We start from the raw sequence: 17,083 nt of genomic DNA on the forward strand, positions 1-17,083 counted from the left end.
CATATGAAATCATCTGTAAGTACAGAGTGAAAATTGTGGAAAATAATCTATATATTACACAGAGAGAGAACAGAAAGGGAACTGTCACCACATGTATCTGCTCCTCTATCACATAAATAAACATATGACGCTACTAGATCTAAACATAAATTCTCAGAGATTTCACGCATGTAACTATGCAGAGAATGATATATGGTAGTTACACCAAGATACCTGGAATTCATATCTACTTTTTCATGCAAACTCTAACATACTTTATACTATCTCTGACCCAATTAACAATCTGCACTATTCCATTATATTATGAAAACTAACTACATACCAGCCAGGTAACAGGTCTGGAGCTGTCTTTACAAGATTATTGGATATTGCTCACAAAGAAGAATTATTGATACAAACTAATGCAAGTCTACTTTACATATATTATACAAACAGGTTTATATAAATATAACTATTTATGAATCAAAGCATTTTTCATAAGTAGAAAATTACTGGATCTGAAAGTAAGCACATAATTTGGAGATAATCTACCCAGTTCTTAGATCAATGATGTTGAAGATAACATATAATACCACATTTGAATTTCATTAGGAATTTTCTTTAAAAATTCTTACATAACAGTACATTAATTAAACAGTATCCTGAGAAAAATAAAGTCTGCAGTCTAAGAGAATAAGAACAAGAACTTAAAATGGAACTACTATGCACGATGAGATGTCTCAGTGATTTTTGTCTGATTTAAGTACGGAGAATCCATGTCATTACTTGGGAGCGGCAATGAGCAAAACAATCAAAGGAAGCCATGACACAAAATGGTCCAATGAACTTGAAGTAGAGAACTGCCAGTCAATGTACAAAAACATCTACCACATCCAATGGTCGGTTAGAACAAGAATTTCAATTAATAAAACCTCAAAAGAAAAGAAAGTCACAAACTTCACCAACAATTTCTAACTCTCTATAATTCCTGATAACCTCTATTAGAAACACAGAGATGGAAAAGTTTGTAAAACATGAGGCAAACAATAAGAAACTATTATTACTAATAACAATGATTTGAATAAAAATTTAATCCCCATGAAACTAGTTCCAATACTGTTTAGTAGGTTCTTTTCAACAGCAGCCCCTCTTAAGCATGATTAGGTGCTCTTGAAACTGAACAGAAGTTTAACACTTCCAAAACTTGATGCGTTTTGCCTAAACTGGACTAAAATTTACAATTTTTTATCCAATCAAATAGTTTTAAGTCCTTATCCTCCTCAGATTCCACAGTTTGGGAGCTGCACTATACCACAACCCTAGTAGATGAATACATTGCTGAAATATTTCATGGTAATTGTGTCACCCAAGCATGTTTATCAAAAAAAAGTCTGTGGTTACATGCCCTGCAATCTGATTTGAATCTCTGCGTTGTTTGTTACTACTTTAAAAACACAATACTGCATAGGAATGGTTTTCAAAAATAATAAACACAGAGGAATCTTTTTCCCTTTTGATAAAACAAATCACAAAAACAAATTCAGGTAACAATTACAATCTTCTTTTTCAGCCTTTTTCTCTGCAAAATAAAACAGGTAAGGAACAGAACTAGAAGGAGAGATCACAGAGCACTCCTTACACCGTCGGTAACTTTACAAACACAATCCCCAACGCCTACTGAAAAGTAACGTCATGTTATGCATAGAGAGAGAGAGAGAGAGAGAGAGAGAGAGAGAAAGGGGGGGGGGGGAACAATCTATGTGATTTAAAAATATTAAAAGCCTTCTGGAGCATTCCCAAAACCAAGCACGTACTCCACGGCCACACAAATAAGGGTTTGGATCTTGAAATAAAGTGCAGCTGTTCTATAGACAGAGGTTAACTTCTGCTAAGGTAACAGAAGCAAAACGGGAAATGGAAGAATATGGCCCCTATGCGCTACATGGAAAAGACTCCTTCCATGCTTAAAAAAGGAGTATCTGATAGCAGATAGCCGATCATCCTTACAAGCCGGCGCAAAGCTTCATGCAAACCCCGTTACTCATTAGACAATGGCAGCATATTCCGAGACGAGGAAGTGCTCGGGCAACAATAACTGCATCTAGCGGCTTGTAGCCAAACGACCATCACCAACCACTGAGCTATCCATCACTGAAGACTTGCTTCCCGCCTCCCGCTCCCTGATTGACCCACCAGGCTCTGCAGGCGCGTTTCTTACCTCGCTCCGCTTGGACCCGCTGGCAAAGGACTAAAAGCACGCCAAGCAGCATGACAGCCTTAAAAAGGGATCCTCTGGCGGCCGGGCCGGGCTCGGTGCTCTTCCGATCAGGGCATGGCGGGGGTGGCGGCAGCGGCGAGAGCATCGGTAGACTACAGCCAGCGCCGGCCGCCCAAGCCCTCGAGATGCTCGCTGCAAGGACTCCCTGCAGGCATTCAGGAGGCTCGCACTTCGCGGCGGCGCCTACCGCCGCCGCCACCGCCTCGTCCCCGAGAGCCATTGGTGGGCCGGCTCGGCTTGCACATTCCCGTCGAGGGTCCGGCGCCTGCCTGGGTCTCCTGTCACGGTGCGCGGGTTCCCATAGCCGCGCGCCTCCGCCAGGCCAGGCAGGGCAAGGCAGGAGCAAGAGGCGAGCCGTCCTTTGCCTTCAACAGCAGCAGGTGTGGGGAGGCTGCCGTGAGAGCCTCCCGGTGCAGCAAGCCGCCCGCCGCCAGGCCCTTCCCGCCCTAACTCTGGTCGCGGGGAGAGGGGGTGGAGGGGACGCCTCGGGCTGGTAACGGATGCCGAACGGACGGGAGTAGCGATAAGCGGCGCTTCATCGACAAAAGAATCACGTAGCAAACCCTCCGCCCCTCCTTTGCTCTGGAGTCGCAGGAGATGGCGGCGCTCCCAAGCCGAGGGGGACCTCTTCTGGGCTCTCGAGGCCTCACCGGGGGAGAAGTTTCGGGCGCGGGTACCTCGGCGTGATCCCAGAGGCCTCTTCGATCCCGATGGAGGCTCGGGCGCCCCTAATTCTTCTCTCTCTCTCTCTCTTTCGAGCCGCGAATTAGTAAAAGCAAGCTGGCCGTGCCAAAAGCCCTTTTTTCTAAAAGCCGCCTCCTCCGAACCATTGGTTCGGCTTGTCATTCGTCGCTCCAACTTTTAAAAAATGAGTATTGTGCCGTGTGGCCTAGTGGAGGTCATATAGGTCTCAGGAAAGGAATCCTTCACAGAAGCCATATTTATATACCGACCGATTCGTGCTGTTGCTTTTCAGAGCAAGCAATGTCACGCAAAGGAGGAACGCAGAGTGACTCAAAGAAATGAAAACGCCAAGATAGGAGAAATCATCTCCGTAGACTTTTACTGGTCCCTCGTTACTGTATTAAAACCACATCGATTCAGGGTTAATTAATCAGCATTTCCACATCTTTGCATTTCTCCATCTTTTTTCCCCACTTTTGAAAACATTCTACCAAGGTACATAAATTCACTAGTACTGAAGTGTATATAACTTGCAAGCGGTCGCTCCATATGCATTACAAAATCTAATATTTGCTGCAGATGATTTGAATTCTTATGCAACATCTTAGATCTTAGCAACCACTGCATGCAAAATTATATATATGCATCTACATCCCCAACCAACAGGCAAGTAATAGTAATATCTGCACAAGCATTCCAGATATTTTGATGTACAAATGCATTAACCTGCTAAGTAGGTGTCACATGGCTTATTGAAGTGTTTGTTAACTATTTTGGTTATTCTAATGCTTAAATTCTATTATCTATTTAAAATATTCTCATATTCAATTTCCATCATATTCAGTACTTTTTTTCACAGCAACCAACCTTCATATTTGCACAAGACAAATTTTATCTTACACTTTTTCTAATTCAGCAAATGCATAATACATTTTATTTTGAACATTCATACTTATTTTCTAATTGTCATATGCAATTGCAGTCTTCATATAGATTAAATAAGTTACATAATTACTTCACAAGCAAGCCATGTCTTAATATTATGTCCAATTGAATCAACCATGCAGTCTTCATTTTTAAAAATTTCTGCAGTGTTTATGATTTCCTTTTCATTATTAATTTAAGTTTTATTCTTCAACCTTATTTCATTCACAATTTGACCATGAATGAGAGGACTGGCCTGACATGCAGCACTGAAACTTGGTGGACATGGAGTGTTCCCCACTTGGAAATGTGTTTTCTGTACCTGAGTTTCAGGTACAGCACTAGCCACAATTCCAGATGAGGGGTGAGAAATGACCATTTATATCTGAGAATATCTGGTGGGCTTAGAAGATCAGGTGTTTGTGGCCATTGTGGTAATAACCATGGACATAGTCCAACTTGTTAAAGATCCAGAACACAGATCACACACCTTAGACCTAGTTCTTGTCTTGGGGCTGTGGTGTGATGATCTGGGATTGAGTGATATTAATACCTTAACATGGACAGATCATGAACCAGATTGTGCCTCTATGAAATTCTGAGGTCATGAATCCTGTAGAGCTTCTTAGTTCACCTAGCAGCTTCAAGAGATGAAGCAAGAGATACCTAAAGCACCACTGGTGATATGTGAAGGATGAAGTCATTGGGCATCAGTGTATCTTTATTAGGGTTTACTCTGTGTTAAGAGCAGCAAAGCAAGCTTACATTTCCACTCTTACTGCATCTGCAGATGGCTGGCCAGCAGCTCTGTTTCAATTAACCAGGTCTCTTCTGGGTAAGGAAGTCACTTCGAAGAACTGTCGTGAGACATATTCTTGGCATTTGGGCAAGTTTTTGGAAGTGCTTGAGATCTGAATTATCTGGAAAGTTTAAATTAGTTAATCCTGAGGATCACTGCTGTGAGTTTAGAATCTCTGTTCTGGATTAGACACCTGGGAGTTAACATTTGTTTGGCTCCAAATGATGATTGATGCCTCGTTGTGGAAGAGGGTAGTGCTACTTGCCTTAAGGCAGGGGTCCTCAACCACCGGGCCGCGGACCGGTCCCGGTCCGTGGAGCACTCTGTACCGGGCCGCAAAGAAAATAATAAAAAATGGCGGCTTTCTTCGCCTTCGGTGAATGCTGCTGGGATCGGGGATCAAGGACACAAATGAAAGAAGGGGAGGGAGGAAGCAACCGAAGCCTGTCCTGCTCTCCGGCTCAGCGGCTTCGGTTTCCTCCCGCCTCGTTCCTCTCTCAGTCGCTCTCTCGCTGCTCCACCAGCCCAGGAAGAAACTGCTTCAAAGAAGCCGGGGGTGGCTTTTCCTGTTGCCGCAGCTCCTCCGAGCGCCCGTTTACCCCCACCCCGCCCGCCTGGCGCGCTTCAATTCAGTGCTCCGTTTCTGCCTGCCTGCCTGCCTGTCTGGTTGTTTGGGAGCAGCTTCGGCTGAGAATAACTATTCGCCTCTTTTTATCAGCTGAAGCTGCTCCGAAACGAAGGCAGGCAGGCAGAACGGAGCACTGGGTTGAACCGCATGCGGGCAGGCGGGTGGGGGTAAACAGGCGCTTCGGAGGAGCTGCGGCACAGGAAAAGCCACACCCCCGGCTTCTTTGAAGCAGTTTCTTCCTGGGCTGGTGGAGCAGCAAGAGAGCGACTGAGAGAGGAACGAGGCAGACACCTGAGGGAGGGAGGGAGACACCTGAGGGATGGGGCTGAGGGAGGCAGGGCCGAGGCGCTCCTGAACTTGGTGGTTTGCTGGCAGACGTTTTATTACCCGACTAGGTAACAACATCAGATGTTACCTAGTCAGGTAATGAAACGTCTGCAAGCAAACCACCAAACTCGATTCCCCCCCGGTCCTTGAAAAAGTGTTTGTGCTTGAAACTGGTCCCTGGTACAAAAAAGGTTGGGGACCACTGCCTTAAGGGATATTTATTTATTTTTATTTTATTTATTTTATTTGCCAATTGTTTACAAGATAATAAGTATAAGTGTATACATAGTTGTGAATACATGAAATGGGTACATATAAGAAAAAAAAAAGAATAAGAGAAACAATAGGACAGAGGACGGTAGGCACGTTGGTGCGCTTATGCACGCCCCTTACAGACCTCTTAGGAAAGGGGTGAGGTCAATAGTAGACAGTCTAAGGTTAAAGTTTTTGGGGTTTGGGGAAGAAACTACAGAGTCGGATAGAGTATTCCAGACATTGACCACTCTATTGCTGAAGTCGTATTACATTCCTTCTCAATACACTATCCTTGGATCAGACACCGTTGGGTAACTTTTTTTACAGTTTTCAATCTGTTTCTAGAGAAATTATTGAAAAGCTTAACTTCAAAAGGCCCCTGCAAGAAGTAGATTCTCTGGACTCTTTCCAGCCAGGGTTCAGACCATGTTCCAGTACTGAGAAAGTGTGGTCACATGTGGATAATTAGCTCGGGATAGCTCGGGGTGGAGATGTTGCAACCCATCTGGAGGTTGAGAATGTGGGACACTGTTTTGCAGTGATTCTACTTCTTCCTCTACACCAGGAGTGTCAAACTCGCATCACGGTGGCATCACGTGACGTATCAGGACTTTTTTCCCCTTTGCTAAACCTGGCATGGGCATGGCCAGTGTGTGATGCATCCGGTCCATGGGCTGGGAGTTTGACAGCCCTGCTCTATACCTCAACAGTATTGAGAGGGAAAAGTCTATTGCTTCTAGCCACTCCTCTTTAATTTACACAAGAAATCACTAGGTGATGTCATTTAATGGCACAGGGTGCATTATTACCTGTAATCTTGATGATACCCCAGTCATGTTTTTCTACCCCTGGCTGGGCAGACAGTGCCATTCAGCTAGCTCTGAATCAACCCGAGCAAGACAGAGTAGCTTTGGGGTTTTGCCAAAGATCTGGTGATGTGTTGTATTTTATCTTCGATAATATTTCCCTGGACAGAGCTAGCAAACAGCTTGGAACTCCTCCTAGACTTGGGGCTCCTGCCTTTTGGAACAACCTTCCATGCTTTAGACGTAGATTTTTTAAAAAGAAACATATGTATTAGGAAAAAGAAGAAAAACCTGGAAAATGATTGAATTCTCCTTTGTAACTTTTGCAACGAGGTAAAATCATAAATCCAATTTAGTGGTTAAGAACACTGCAAGCAGTATCACCCAGATGAAAGAGATTACTTTTTGATGGATGAAAATATCCTTAAACACGGGAAAGTAGTAATGTTGTAAAAATGAATTTTGCAACAACACTGATAGACACTTGAAAGCAATACATATTTATATAGCTTTCACATAAATATTTTAAACAGATTATGGTAGCAGTTAAATTATTCAGGACCTCCTTATTAAAGTTATGTCATTTTAAAGGTAATGCTTTTAATTTTTCTCAGTTAAACAATACCATTGGGAGTTAGCTGTCAACCTCACAGTAAATGAGGGATATTATTTAGCACCTTGCCACCTTGGTTCTTGGTTCTAACTGTAGTCAGAATTTGGTTTATTTTCAGCAATGAAGGAATATTTGAGCCTTTTTCAATAGGATGTTTAAACTTGATTTTTCCTTTAAAGAAAAATATGAACATGGGCCAATTCTTATTTTAAGATTGGTGATAATACTTTGTGGGGTGGAGATATCTGCTCATAAAGGAATCATTATGCTTAATCAAGTAATGATACATTTAAAATATTTCAGGTTTTTTTTTTTTCAGAATACAATTTCCTAAAAAGACTAGATGAAAATACAATCAAAGCACTGGTCATCTACATTGCTTTATGTAGCAGTGCTCTTGCCGCCTCTGAAACTCTGAAAAGCCTTAAGTAAACTGACAATATACTATTATAAAAATTATAAAATTAAAAAAATAAATTTGAATATACGACAAATTTGGAATACAGAATTTGGTGCATCCTATATTTAGCAATATTTCCAGTTTTTTAAAAATGTAATGTTATCTCCCAAAGAAGGTGACAAAACCTAGCAGACTGTACCTAGCTTGTTGCTGCCATTGAAATATGTCAAAATGATGATGAATATTTATCTTTAATCCCAATAGAGCTGAGTATGAGGTAAGACGTATCAGTTGTGAAACAGATGATTATGAGGACACAGCAGAAAAAAATGTTGCCTAGTCTTACTTGCACTGTGGGTAAGAGCTAATATGAAAAGTCATATAGGACTTTTCTGAAGGCAATAAAATGTGATGCTTTGAGACTAAAACACATTCAAACATTTTAGGATGTTTCTAGAAAAGCAAGAGAAAGAAGGGAAGGAAGAAGAAAAGAGAATTCTGAGCTTGGGGAACACTTATCTAAGAACAACTTATGTGGAATACATTTGGAAATAATAAAACTGGAGAGGCAGAAACTATATTTGAACTGTGTATGTTTTCTGTGTAGTATCTGACAGAGAAAAGAGAGGTCTTGTGGCCTGTCGGCCGCCAGCCCCTTCAGCAGCCAAATCAGATAAGGCAGCATGGGAGCCATCAAGGCAATCTGAGACCTTTGAGGGAGAAGAGGGAATGGAGCTGTCAGAGATAGAGACAGAGGCAGAGCCTGGGATGTCCATCAGCCGTCAGATGGAGATTCAACAGCTCCCAGGTCTGGAAGTGGCTGATGAGGAAGAGGAACAGCTGGGTCCTGTGCCTGACCCACGAATGCACAGCAGGCAGAGGAGAGCAGTAGAAATCTATGGGACGGTCCTTGAGACGGAAGAGTCACTGCTGCTAGCGAAGCCCCACTCTAGCTCTTGGGATCGAAGGCAGCGGGGTGGAGATGAATAAGTATGGCAGATATGTATTCATTTCCCTGCTGGTCTGCCACTGATAGCCTGGCACTTCTGAATCCTGTCTGGAAATTATCAGAATTCTTCTTGGAACCTGCAGTGCCTTCTGAGCGTGTTGTGTGTGTCTCTGCTGCTGGAAGAAAGCGAGTGCACCTTCCAGGACTTCCTTTGCAAGTGTGGGAAGATAGAGACTCCTGGTGTGTTGGGCCAGTTCAGGGGGAAAGGGAGCGTGCGTTACTTTCCACAGGACTTAGAGACTTTGTAGCCTGTTGTGAGAGAGCGGCTGCTGGTGCTCCTAATAGAGTATGTTTCATTAACTACAAAGGGCTTGTCGTGTTTGGGAGGTCAGAACAAAAGGACTTGACCTGGTTTGGCTTGTTTTGATACCTAGGCTGTTTAGCTTTTACTCACCTTTGGGCACAGAAATAGTATAAAACCTGTAGGCTCCATCCCCCCATTGGGCCATATTTATTTCATTTCATTTAATAACTTTTGCATACTTTAGAAAACTTCATCCTTACCGCCATCTGAAATATGGCTTGAGACACCAAATACGATGACTGCTGATTTAACCAAGAAATCTGGGATTTAATCTGTTATTTGATACTGGATCTCTTGGAAAGATGCCTGCTCTTTTTCTCATATATTTCTGGAAGATTGATTGGCACAGCAAATTATGTTATTGTCCTCCAGGAAAAAGCTACATCACAGTAATAAACATCTTTCTTTTTCAAGCATCCTTTCTGTTATTTCATCTTCCAGAGCACCTCAAAATCAGGGAGTCCCCAGAAACCGCATGTGGGGAGAGGCCACACAGGTGCAATCCAATTTAAAAGGCATTGCCACTTTCTCCGTAGAGCTGCTGCGAGCATCCAGATAGTGTGAGGTGCTCCAGTCTTCACTCTTACAGGCTGAGCTATAATTGAGGAACGCTCCTCCTCCTCCACGTGACTCCTCCATGCGTTCCCCAGTTTTAGCTCAGCCTCGCTAGAGACAGGCAGCTTGAACGTTTACTCCTTGGCCGATCCAGGTTTTTTTCTTCTATTTACACATTCAGGTTTGATATCTCCTTTCTCCTTGATCCCTGTGCATTTAGTTTTGTCCCAAATTTAGTTAAGGAGCGATTTTTTCGCCCTTTAAGGGGGAGATAGGGGGATTTGGAGCCTTTTTGCCCCCCATCCCCCCTCCCCTTTTCTCTGTTGTTTTTCAAGCCGTGCTGCATCTAAGCAGCGGCTTCTGCTTGCGCTATAAATAGCGCTCCATTGCGCCTTCCCCCCACGAACGCCTTGGAAGAAGGAGAGCCTTCTTCTGCAGCCCCTTAATTTCGCCTGCTTTCCGGCTGGCCTTTTATCTTTAAAGGGCTTATGTCATCTCTGAGCTATTCACGCTGGGGCCGGCAGCCATTTTGGGCGCGCCTCGTGGCCGGCCGCCATTTTGATTTTGATTTGAATTTGATTTTTTCTTTTTCTGTATTTCTCCGATCGTGCTGCAAAGTTAGTGCAGGCCCATAGCGGGACCGGCAGGCCGTGTGGAGCCTAGGCTTTTGGAAGGTAGTGTGGCTCTGTGACCTGTTGCCCCCTCTTTTCAATTTTAGTTGGCTTTTTTTCCGCAGCTCGCTCAGAGGCGCAGGCACCTACTTCCCATTTTTTTTGGGAAGCTGCCTCAGGAGGCCCTTGCTTGTTGTTTTTTTGGCTTTGTTGATATTTATTTTTCCTGGCCTCAGCGTTCATTTGGCCTATTGGATGGTTAGAGTCTATTCATAAATTTTTGTTTTTCTTTTTATTATTTGAATAAGAATAAGATACAACAGCCTATTATTATTATTCTTTTTCTTTGAATTCGATTGGCACCTTTGGGTTCCACCCTCAAAAAAAAAAAAGATTATAAATAAATATATAGATAGATAGATAAATAAATAGAATAAAACAAAAAAATTTTTTCCAAAAGGGGGACGCGGCCCAACTTTAGGACAACCGGCCTGCGTTGTAGGTCGAACTCCCAGGCGTGCCAACCGCCTTTTTGTGATATAATATCCTTTTTGATATCATGGCAGAGGACAATCCCAGCCGTCCTTCATTGAAGGCTAAATCAAAGACGCACTATTTGCGCAAACGGGACAAGGACTCATCCAAGGCCTCTCAGATGGATGCCCTAAGGCGCCATAAGGCCTTGGAGAAGGAGTTTGACAAACGGTCCAAAGACTCGCTTTCTGTAACCCCTGCTCTACCCGCCCCCTCCCTGCCAGAACAGCCTTCTCCTTCCAGGTGCAGCTCACCTGCCCGGAACCGCCAGGCCTCTCGAGCACCTGAAGTGACGTTCACACCAACTGCTGCGGGCCTACGCCCAGAAGACCCATCCACAACCATCGTTCCGGACAATATTAGAGAGTGGATGCAGTTGGCTATCCGTCAAGGAATAGCAGAAGGTATACAGCAGCTGTCCAGACCAGGTTCCCAAGTGATGGCACCCGAGGTCGAATCTATGTCCGGAAGATCCCTCTCCAGACTGGCATCGCAACATGGTCAGGTACCTTCCCAAATGGAGGCTCCCTTCCTGGAAGGGGAGGAGGCTCAGGAAGAGGAGGAAATTGGCTTTGAACCCTTCAGGGAAGAGGAAGGATCAGATAGGGGGTCCCTACAATATTCCGAACCCTTTTTCAAGGTAGACCCTATGGAGGGAGAAATGTCAGAGGACGAGGGCATTCCACCTGACCAACCTGTATTCGTAGGCCTCTTTAAGCCTCATTTGTTTTAAGTCCTTGCTATTTAAGGCAAGAAATATTTCGGGCCTGACTTCCCAGTCCCCCTCTGAACCATCTCCAGCGACCCCGGGGGCCCCAGAAGATTCTATATTCAGACAGCCGGTTGTCGAAACCAAGGTCATTCCTACCCCTCCAATCTTTTCTGACCTGGTCGCGAGGCAATTGGCCTCTTCGGGGGCCCCTCCCGCCCCTTCCAGCCAGGACAAGAGATTGTTTAATCTCGACCCGGAATTCTCTGGCATGTTATACACTCCTGAAGTGGACGACCCCATAGTGAGGCTAGCATCATCCTCTAATCCCACTGACGCTCTGGAGGCGCTGAAGCCAGAGGACAAGCGGGCAGAGATGGCGCTACGGCGGGTGCACCAGGCGGATGCTTGGGCCATTCGGTCTGCCACAGCCGCGTCATTTTTCACCCGATCTTCCATCAGGTGGCTCAGACAGTTGAAACAGCATGTCCCCCCGTCAAACACCAGGGCCCATCAGGACATTGCCAAACTCACGGCTGCAGTGGAATTTGCGGCCGATGCAACCTTTCATTCTGTAAAATTTTCTTCTCGGGCCATCTCCTCGCACGTTACTGCCCGAAGGCTGCTTTCGCTTAGACACTGGCAGGCCGACATTAAGAATAAAACTAAATTGGCCTCAGCTCCCATATCGGGGGGCAAATTGTTTGGTCCGGCACTGGAGCCATTGTTGATGGAGAGCCGGAATAAGAAGAAGTTCCTCCCATCACTTTTTCGCAGGCAAGCGTCCAGAGGGCCCCAGCCCTTTCGGAGGGGCTCATTTCACACCTCCTTCCAACCATCCTTCACCCCTAGGTACCAGAGTTCCCCGACCTTTCGGCCGGCCTATCAGGACCAGAGCGACTCGGGAGACAGGAACAGAAGGGGGGCAGCTACAGGAGGCCCTTCCGGGGTGCAGGGAATAAAGCGTCCCGCCATCCCAGATAGGCCTTCAGCCACTTATCCCATTGGCGGGCGCCTCAAGTATTTTGCCGATCAGTGGGAATCTTCCACTTCGGATGCTTGGGTTAGGAACACTGTGAGATTTGGTCTCTCCCTTCAGTTTCAGTCTTCTCCTCCGGAACACTTCATGGTTTCTCCCCTTTCAAGAGACCCGACTAAGCGGGCTCTCATAGAAGCCGCTATCAAACATCTTTCTGATATCAAGGCCATCCAGCCCGTGCCACCTTCACAGCGGGGAGGGGTTTTTTATTCCCTCCTCTTCTTGGTTCCTAAGCACTCCGGGGGTTGGAGACCCATCTTAGATCTGAAGAGGCTCAATCGCTACATTGCCCATCATAAATTCAAAATGCATACACTTCAGTCTATCTTAAAAGGCACCAGGAAGGGAGACTGGCTCACATCCATTGACCTCTCTGAGGCATACCTCCATATCCCCATCCACCCCTCGTGTTTCAAATATTTGAGATTTTGCTACAACCATCAACATTTTCAATACGTGGCCCTTCCCTTTGGTCTCGTTTCGGCCCCGAGGACCTTCACCAAGGTGTTGGCAGCTCTGGCGGCTCACCTCAGACACTTCCCTATCCGCATTCACTGCTATCTTGATGACATTCTCATACTATCCCCTACCCGACATCAAGCCGAGAGTGACACTAAGACCACCCTCTCGGTGCTTCAGGCTCATGGCTTCCTCGTAAACTGGGAGAAGAGCCAGCTTAGCCCTTCTACCCGAATAGCTCACTTAGGGGCAGTGGTTGATTCAGTTGAAGAGAGGGTCTTCCTTTCCCAATAAAGATTCAGCAGTATCCAAAAAGCTATCAGGGCTATTAGGCGGGTTAGAAAGGCCTCTTTACTGGACTTATCCAAGTTACTTGGGAAATTAGTTTCATGCATATCTATTGTTCCCTGGGCTCGCTTACATTCTAGATCCCTGCAATGGTTCCTCCTGCCTTATCAGCGTTCCGGAAGGAGCAATTCAGGTCTCGTGGTGAAAGTTCCTCCAAGGGTTCTCGCCTCCCTCCTCTGGTGGACCAGACCCACTACCAACAAAGGTCATCTCTTCAAGGAGCCCCAAAGGGTCACTCTCACGACAGACGCCAGCCTCTCCGGATGGGGGCCCCACATGCAGTCTCTTTCAGCTCAAGGAACTTGGTCAGCAACCAAGCGGCGCTGCAGCATCAACTGGCTGGAGCTTCACGCAGTATACCTGGCCTTGCGCGCCTTTCTCCCTCAGGTGCGAGGGCGCCACATACTAGTCTTGACAGACAACACTACAAGGCTCACATCAACCGTCAAGGGGGCACTCATTCCATCCGCCTCATGAGGGAGGCCGAACGGCTCTGTCGGTGGGCAGAGGTAAATCTCTTATCCATCAGGGCGGAACACATCTCAGGGGCCTCAAATTTCCAAGCAGAATGGCTGAGCAGGGCCACTCTGGATCAATCGGAATGGCGCCTGCACCCCTCACTGTTCAGGGAGGCAGCAGCGATATTCGGTCAGCCTCTGGTAGACCTGTTCGCATCTCCACTCAATGCCCAGACACCAAGATTCTTCTCTCGATATCCCGACAACGGGGCAGAGAACCATGATGCCCTGCGTTGCCCCTGGCCCACGGGGCTTCTGTACGCCTTCCCTCCCCTCCCGTTGATTCCCAAGGTGATTCAGAAGTTGATATTCGAAAGGGCGGAAGTTCTCCTGGTAGCCCCATATTGGCCTAGGAGACCGTGGTTTGCAGATCTTCGCAATCTGTCAGTGGCCCCACCGTGGAGAATTCCCCCAGACAGGATCTCACTGTCCCAGGGACCTCTTCAGCATCCAGATCCACAGTGGCTTCAGTTAGCTGTCTGGAGGTTGAGCGGGAAAGGCTAAAAGATGAGGGCCTGTCAGTCCAGGTCATCAATACCATCATGGCAGCAAGGCGGCCTTCGACTACCCGCATTTATAACGCAACCTGGAACAGCTTTTGTAAGTGGTGCCATAAGTCCTCCATCAACCCGCTCTCCCCTTCAATTGCACAAATCCAGGCTTTCCTACAAGACGGGCTAGATAGGGGCCTTTCCCCCAACACCCTGAGAAGGCAGGTCACAGCCCTATCAACGGTGGTCGCCGGCAGCTCTTCTGGCTCACTTTCCCACCACCCTCGCATCAGGGCATTTCTTAGAGGGGCTTCCAATCTGCACCCTCCAGTGATTCACAGATACCCGACCTGGGATCTTAATAAGGTTCTCATGGCATTGACTAAACCTCCCTTTGAGCCTCTCAGGGAGGCGCCACTTCAGTTTCTCACATTCAAAGTGGTGTTTCTGGTGGCAGTAACATCGGCGAGAAGGATATCTGAAATAGCAGCTCTATCCATGAGAAAGGACCTATGTGTTTTCCACACTGATCGAGTGGTTTTGCGACCAGACCCCGCCTTTATGCCTAAAATCAACTCGGCATTTCACAGGGCACAGGAATTGGTCCTGCCTAATTTTTGCCCCAAGTCTTCTCGAGAAAGGGAAAGGCAGTGGCACACTCTCGATGTCCGAAGGGCACTTCGTATCTATATCTATCGTACACAATCTATCAGGAAGTCAGAGTTGTTGTTCCTGTCATTTCAGCCAAAGACGCTGGGCTGCAAGGTATCCCCATCTACTGTTGGCCGCTGGATTAGAGCTACCATATCCAAGGCCTATTTGGCTCAGGCCCTTCCTGTTCCTAGTGGGATAACCGCTCACTCTACAAGGAGTGCAGCTACCTCGGCAGCCTGGGCTACTCAGGCATCGATTCATGATATCTGTCGAGCGGCCACCTGGGCGTCTCCGTCTCCCTTTATACGCTACTATAAGATCGATGTTTACGCTTCAATAGAAGCGTCCTTCGGCAGGCGAGTCCTTCAACAGGTGGCGAGAGAACCAGAGGTGATTCCGGACCAGACGGAGTCCCTCCCGTAGGACAGGCCATGCTTTGGTATGTCCCACTATCTGGATGCTCGCAGCAGCTCTACGGAGAATGGGCGTTGGTACCTACCTGATACGCCCGTTCTCGTCGAGCTGCGTAGAGCATCCAGCCCCACCCTAATTGGTCCGTCTGGTGGGGAATCCTGTTTCGGCCAATGATGTATATAGTTTATAGTTGAGACTTGTATTTTAGTTGACATGAGAGGATAGTTGTTGTCTTCTCGTCTTCGTAAAACTGGGGAATGCATGGAGGAGTCACGTGGAGGAGGAGGAGCGTTCCTCAATTATAGCTCAGCCTGTAAGAGTGAAGACTGGAGCACCTCCCACTATCTGGATGCTCTACGCAGCTCGACAAGAATGGGCATATCAGGTAGGTACCAACGCCCATTTTCATTCCAAATGGTGGCAAAGGCCATTGTTTGGAAGCCTAGGGAATTTCCCAAGCTCACTCTGAAATCCAGTTGTATCAGGCTTGGGGGACGACCAATTAAAGAGGTTCTATTGTACTGCAGTGCAGACCAGCACTGGAAAGCTCAAAAGGAATTAAAGAGTAACAAGACCATAACAAGAGACTGATGTTGATATCTCAAATACACATATCATTTTACAACCCTCTGAGACAAACATCAGATCTCATATGTGGTCACTATTTGCACAAAATGATTGTTTAGGTCAGGCTGATAGTTGTCATGGTGGCCATAGATTCCCAAGCTGCTTCAGACTCCATGTCCAGAGAAAGTGGGCTAGAATCTTGCAGCCATACAAGGATAGGACATTCTACTGCTACCCTGCAACATAAAACAGCTCAAGTAGGCAGGGAGATTGGTATAGCAGCAGAAGTCCCTTTTGTTTCTATAGTTGTTTCACATGTAGGGTCTTACATCCAATTATCTACAAAGCAGTGTCTCTAGATTGGGCAACTCATCATGGCCAACTCACCGTGGGACACCTTGCCATAGGACAATTCAACAAATCCGAAAGTTAAATTAATTTCAATGGAACCATGACTAATAATAATAAAATTAAAGCCAATCCAGAAATACAATTTCAACGAAAATGTGGTCACTGATAATAAAAGTAATTGAATGAAATGGTTAATACAGCCTTGAATTGTCCTGTGATGAATTGCCCCATGGCGAGTTGGCCATGGGAGTTATCCCACGAGTTGGCTGTGGAGAGTTGGCCATTCTGAATTGGCCATGGTGAGTTGTCACAGACCCATCTCTAGAAGCCATAAATCTCTTAAATGATAAAAAAAATGAACCTGTCCTGTGGCTGCAATTAATGCTATACTTGCCTGGGCACATCTTCATGAGAACCCTCTCATGCTAATCCAAGTTGAAATTATACATGCCTGTCATTTGTGATTAAATCTTGGATGAGGAAGGCTTATTGCAGGCCAACCTGGCATTCAGGAGCAACAGCTAGATACTAGGACCACTGGGGAGACAATGACTTTGTACTGAACATAAAGCATATTCATTTTGCAGAGGTAGAGAAGTTTTGCTAAGGCAGAAAAAAAAGCATGTATGCTTTTGTAAAACTTGAAACTTGTCAATATCCGTAAAGAGAGTTATGGACAAATGCAGAAAGTCAAAAGTTTAAAATCTAAGTGCTGATTATTTCTTGAAGCAATTTTTCAGATTTAGTTATTTTGTTTAATTATACATAACTGGCAGCAAAATAAGTTTATTGGTAAACAAAATATTTCCAAAATGTGAAATGGCTAA

At 45.8% G+C, this 17,083-nt stretch overlaps 1 protein-coding gene across 2 annotated transcripts in view; it reads right to left on the bottom strand.

Moving 5' to 3' along the window:
- Positions 1-3,114, bottom strand: part of KIAA1549L (KIAA1549 like) — a 155,637-nt gene extending 152,523 nt beyond the window's left edge. Inside the window, exon 1 of one of the 2 annotated variants that reach the window (XM_087951028.1) lies at positions 2,198-3,114. In XM_087951028.1, coding sequence (XP_087807154.1) covers positions 2,198-2,477 — 280 coding nt within the window. In that variant the 5' untranslated portion in view covers positions 2,478-3,114. The remainder of the gene's footprint in view (positions 1-2,197) is intronic. The other variant, XM_026664635.2, reaches the window with a different exon arrangement.
- Between the last annotated feature and the right edge of the window lie 13,969 nt (positions 3,115-17,083).

This window comes from Notechis scutatus, chromosome 1 (genome assembly GCF_049901735.1).
Source record: "Notechis scutatus isolate UNSWTSFEM ecotype Mainland chromosome 1, rNotScu1.2, whole genome shotgun sequence".
Classification (NCBI taxonomy): Eukaryota; Metazoa; Chordata; class Lepidosauria; order Squamata; family Elapidae; genus Notechis; species Notechis scutatus.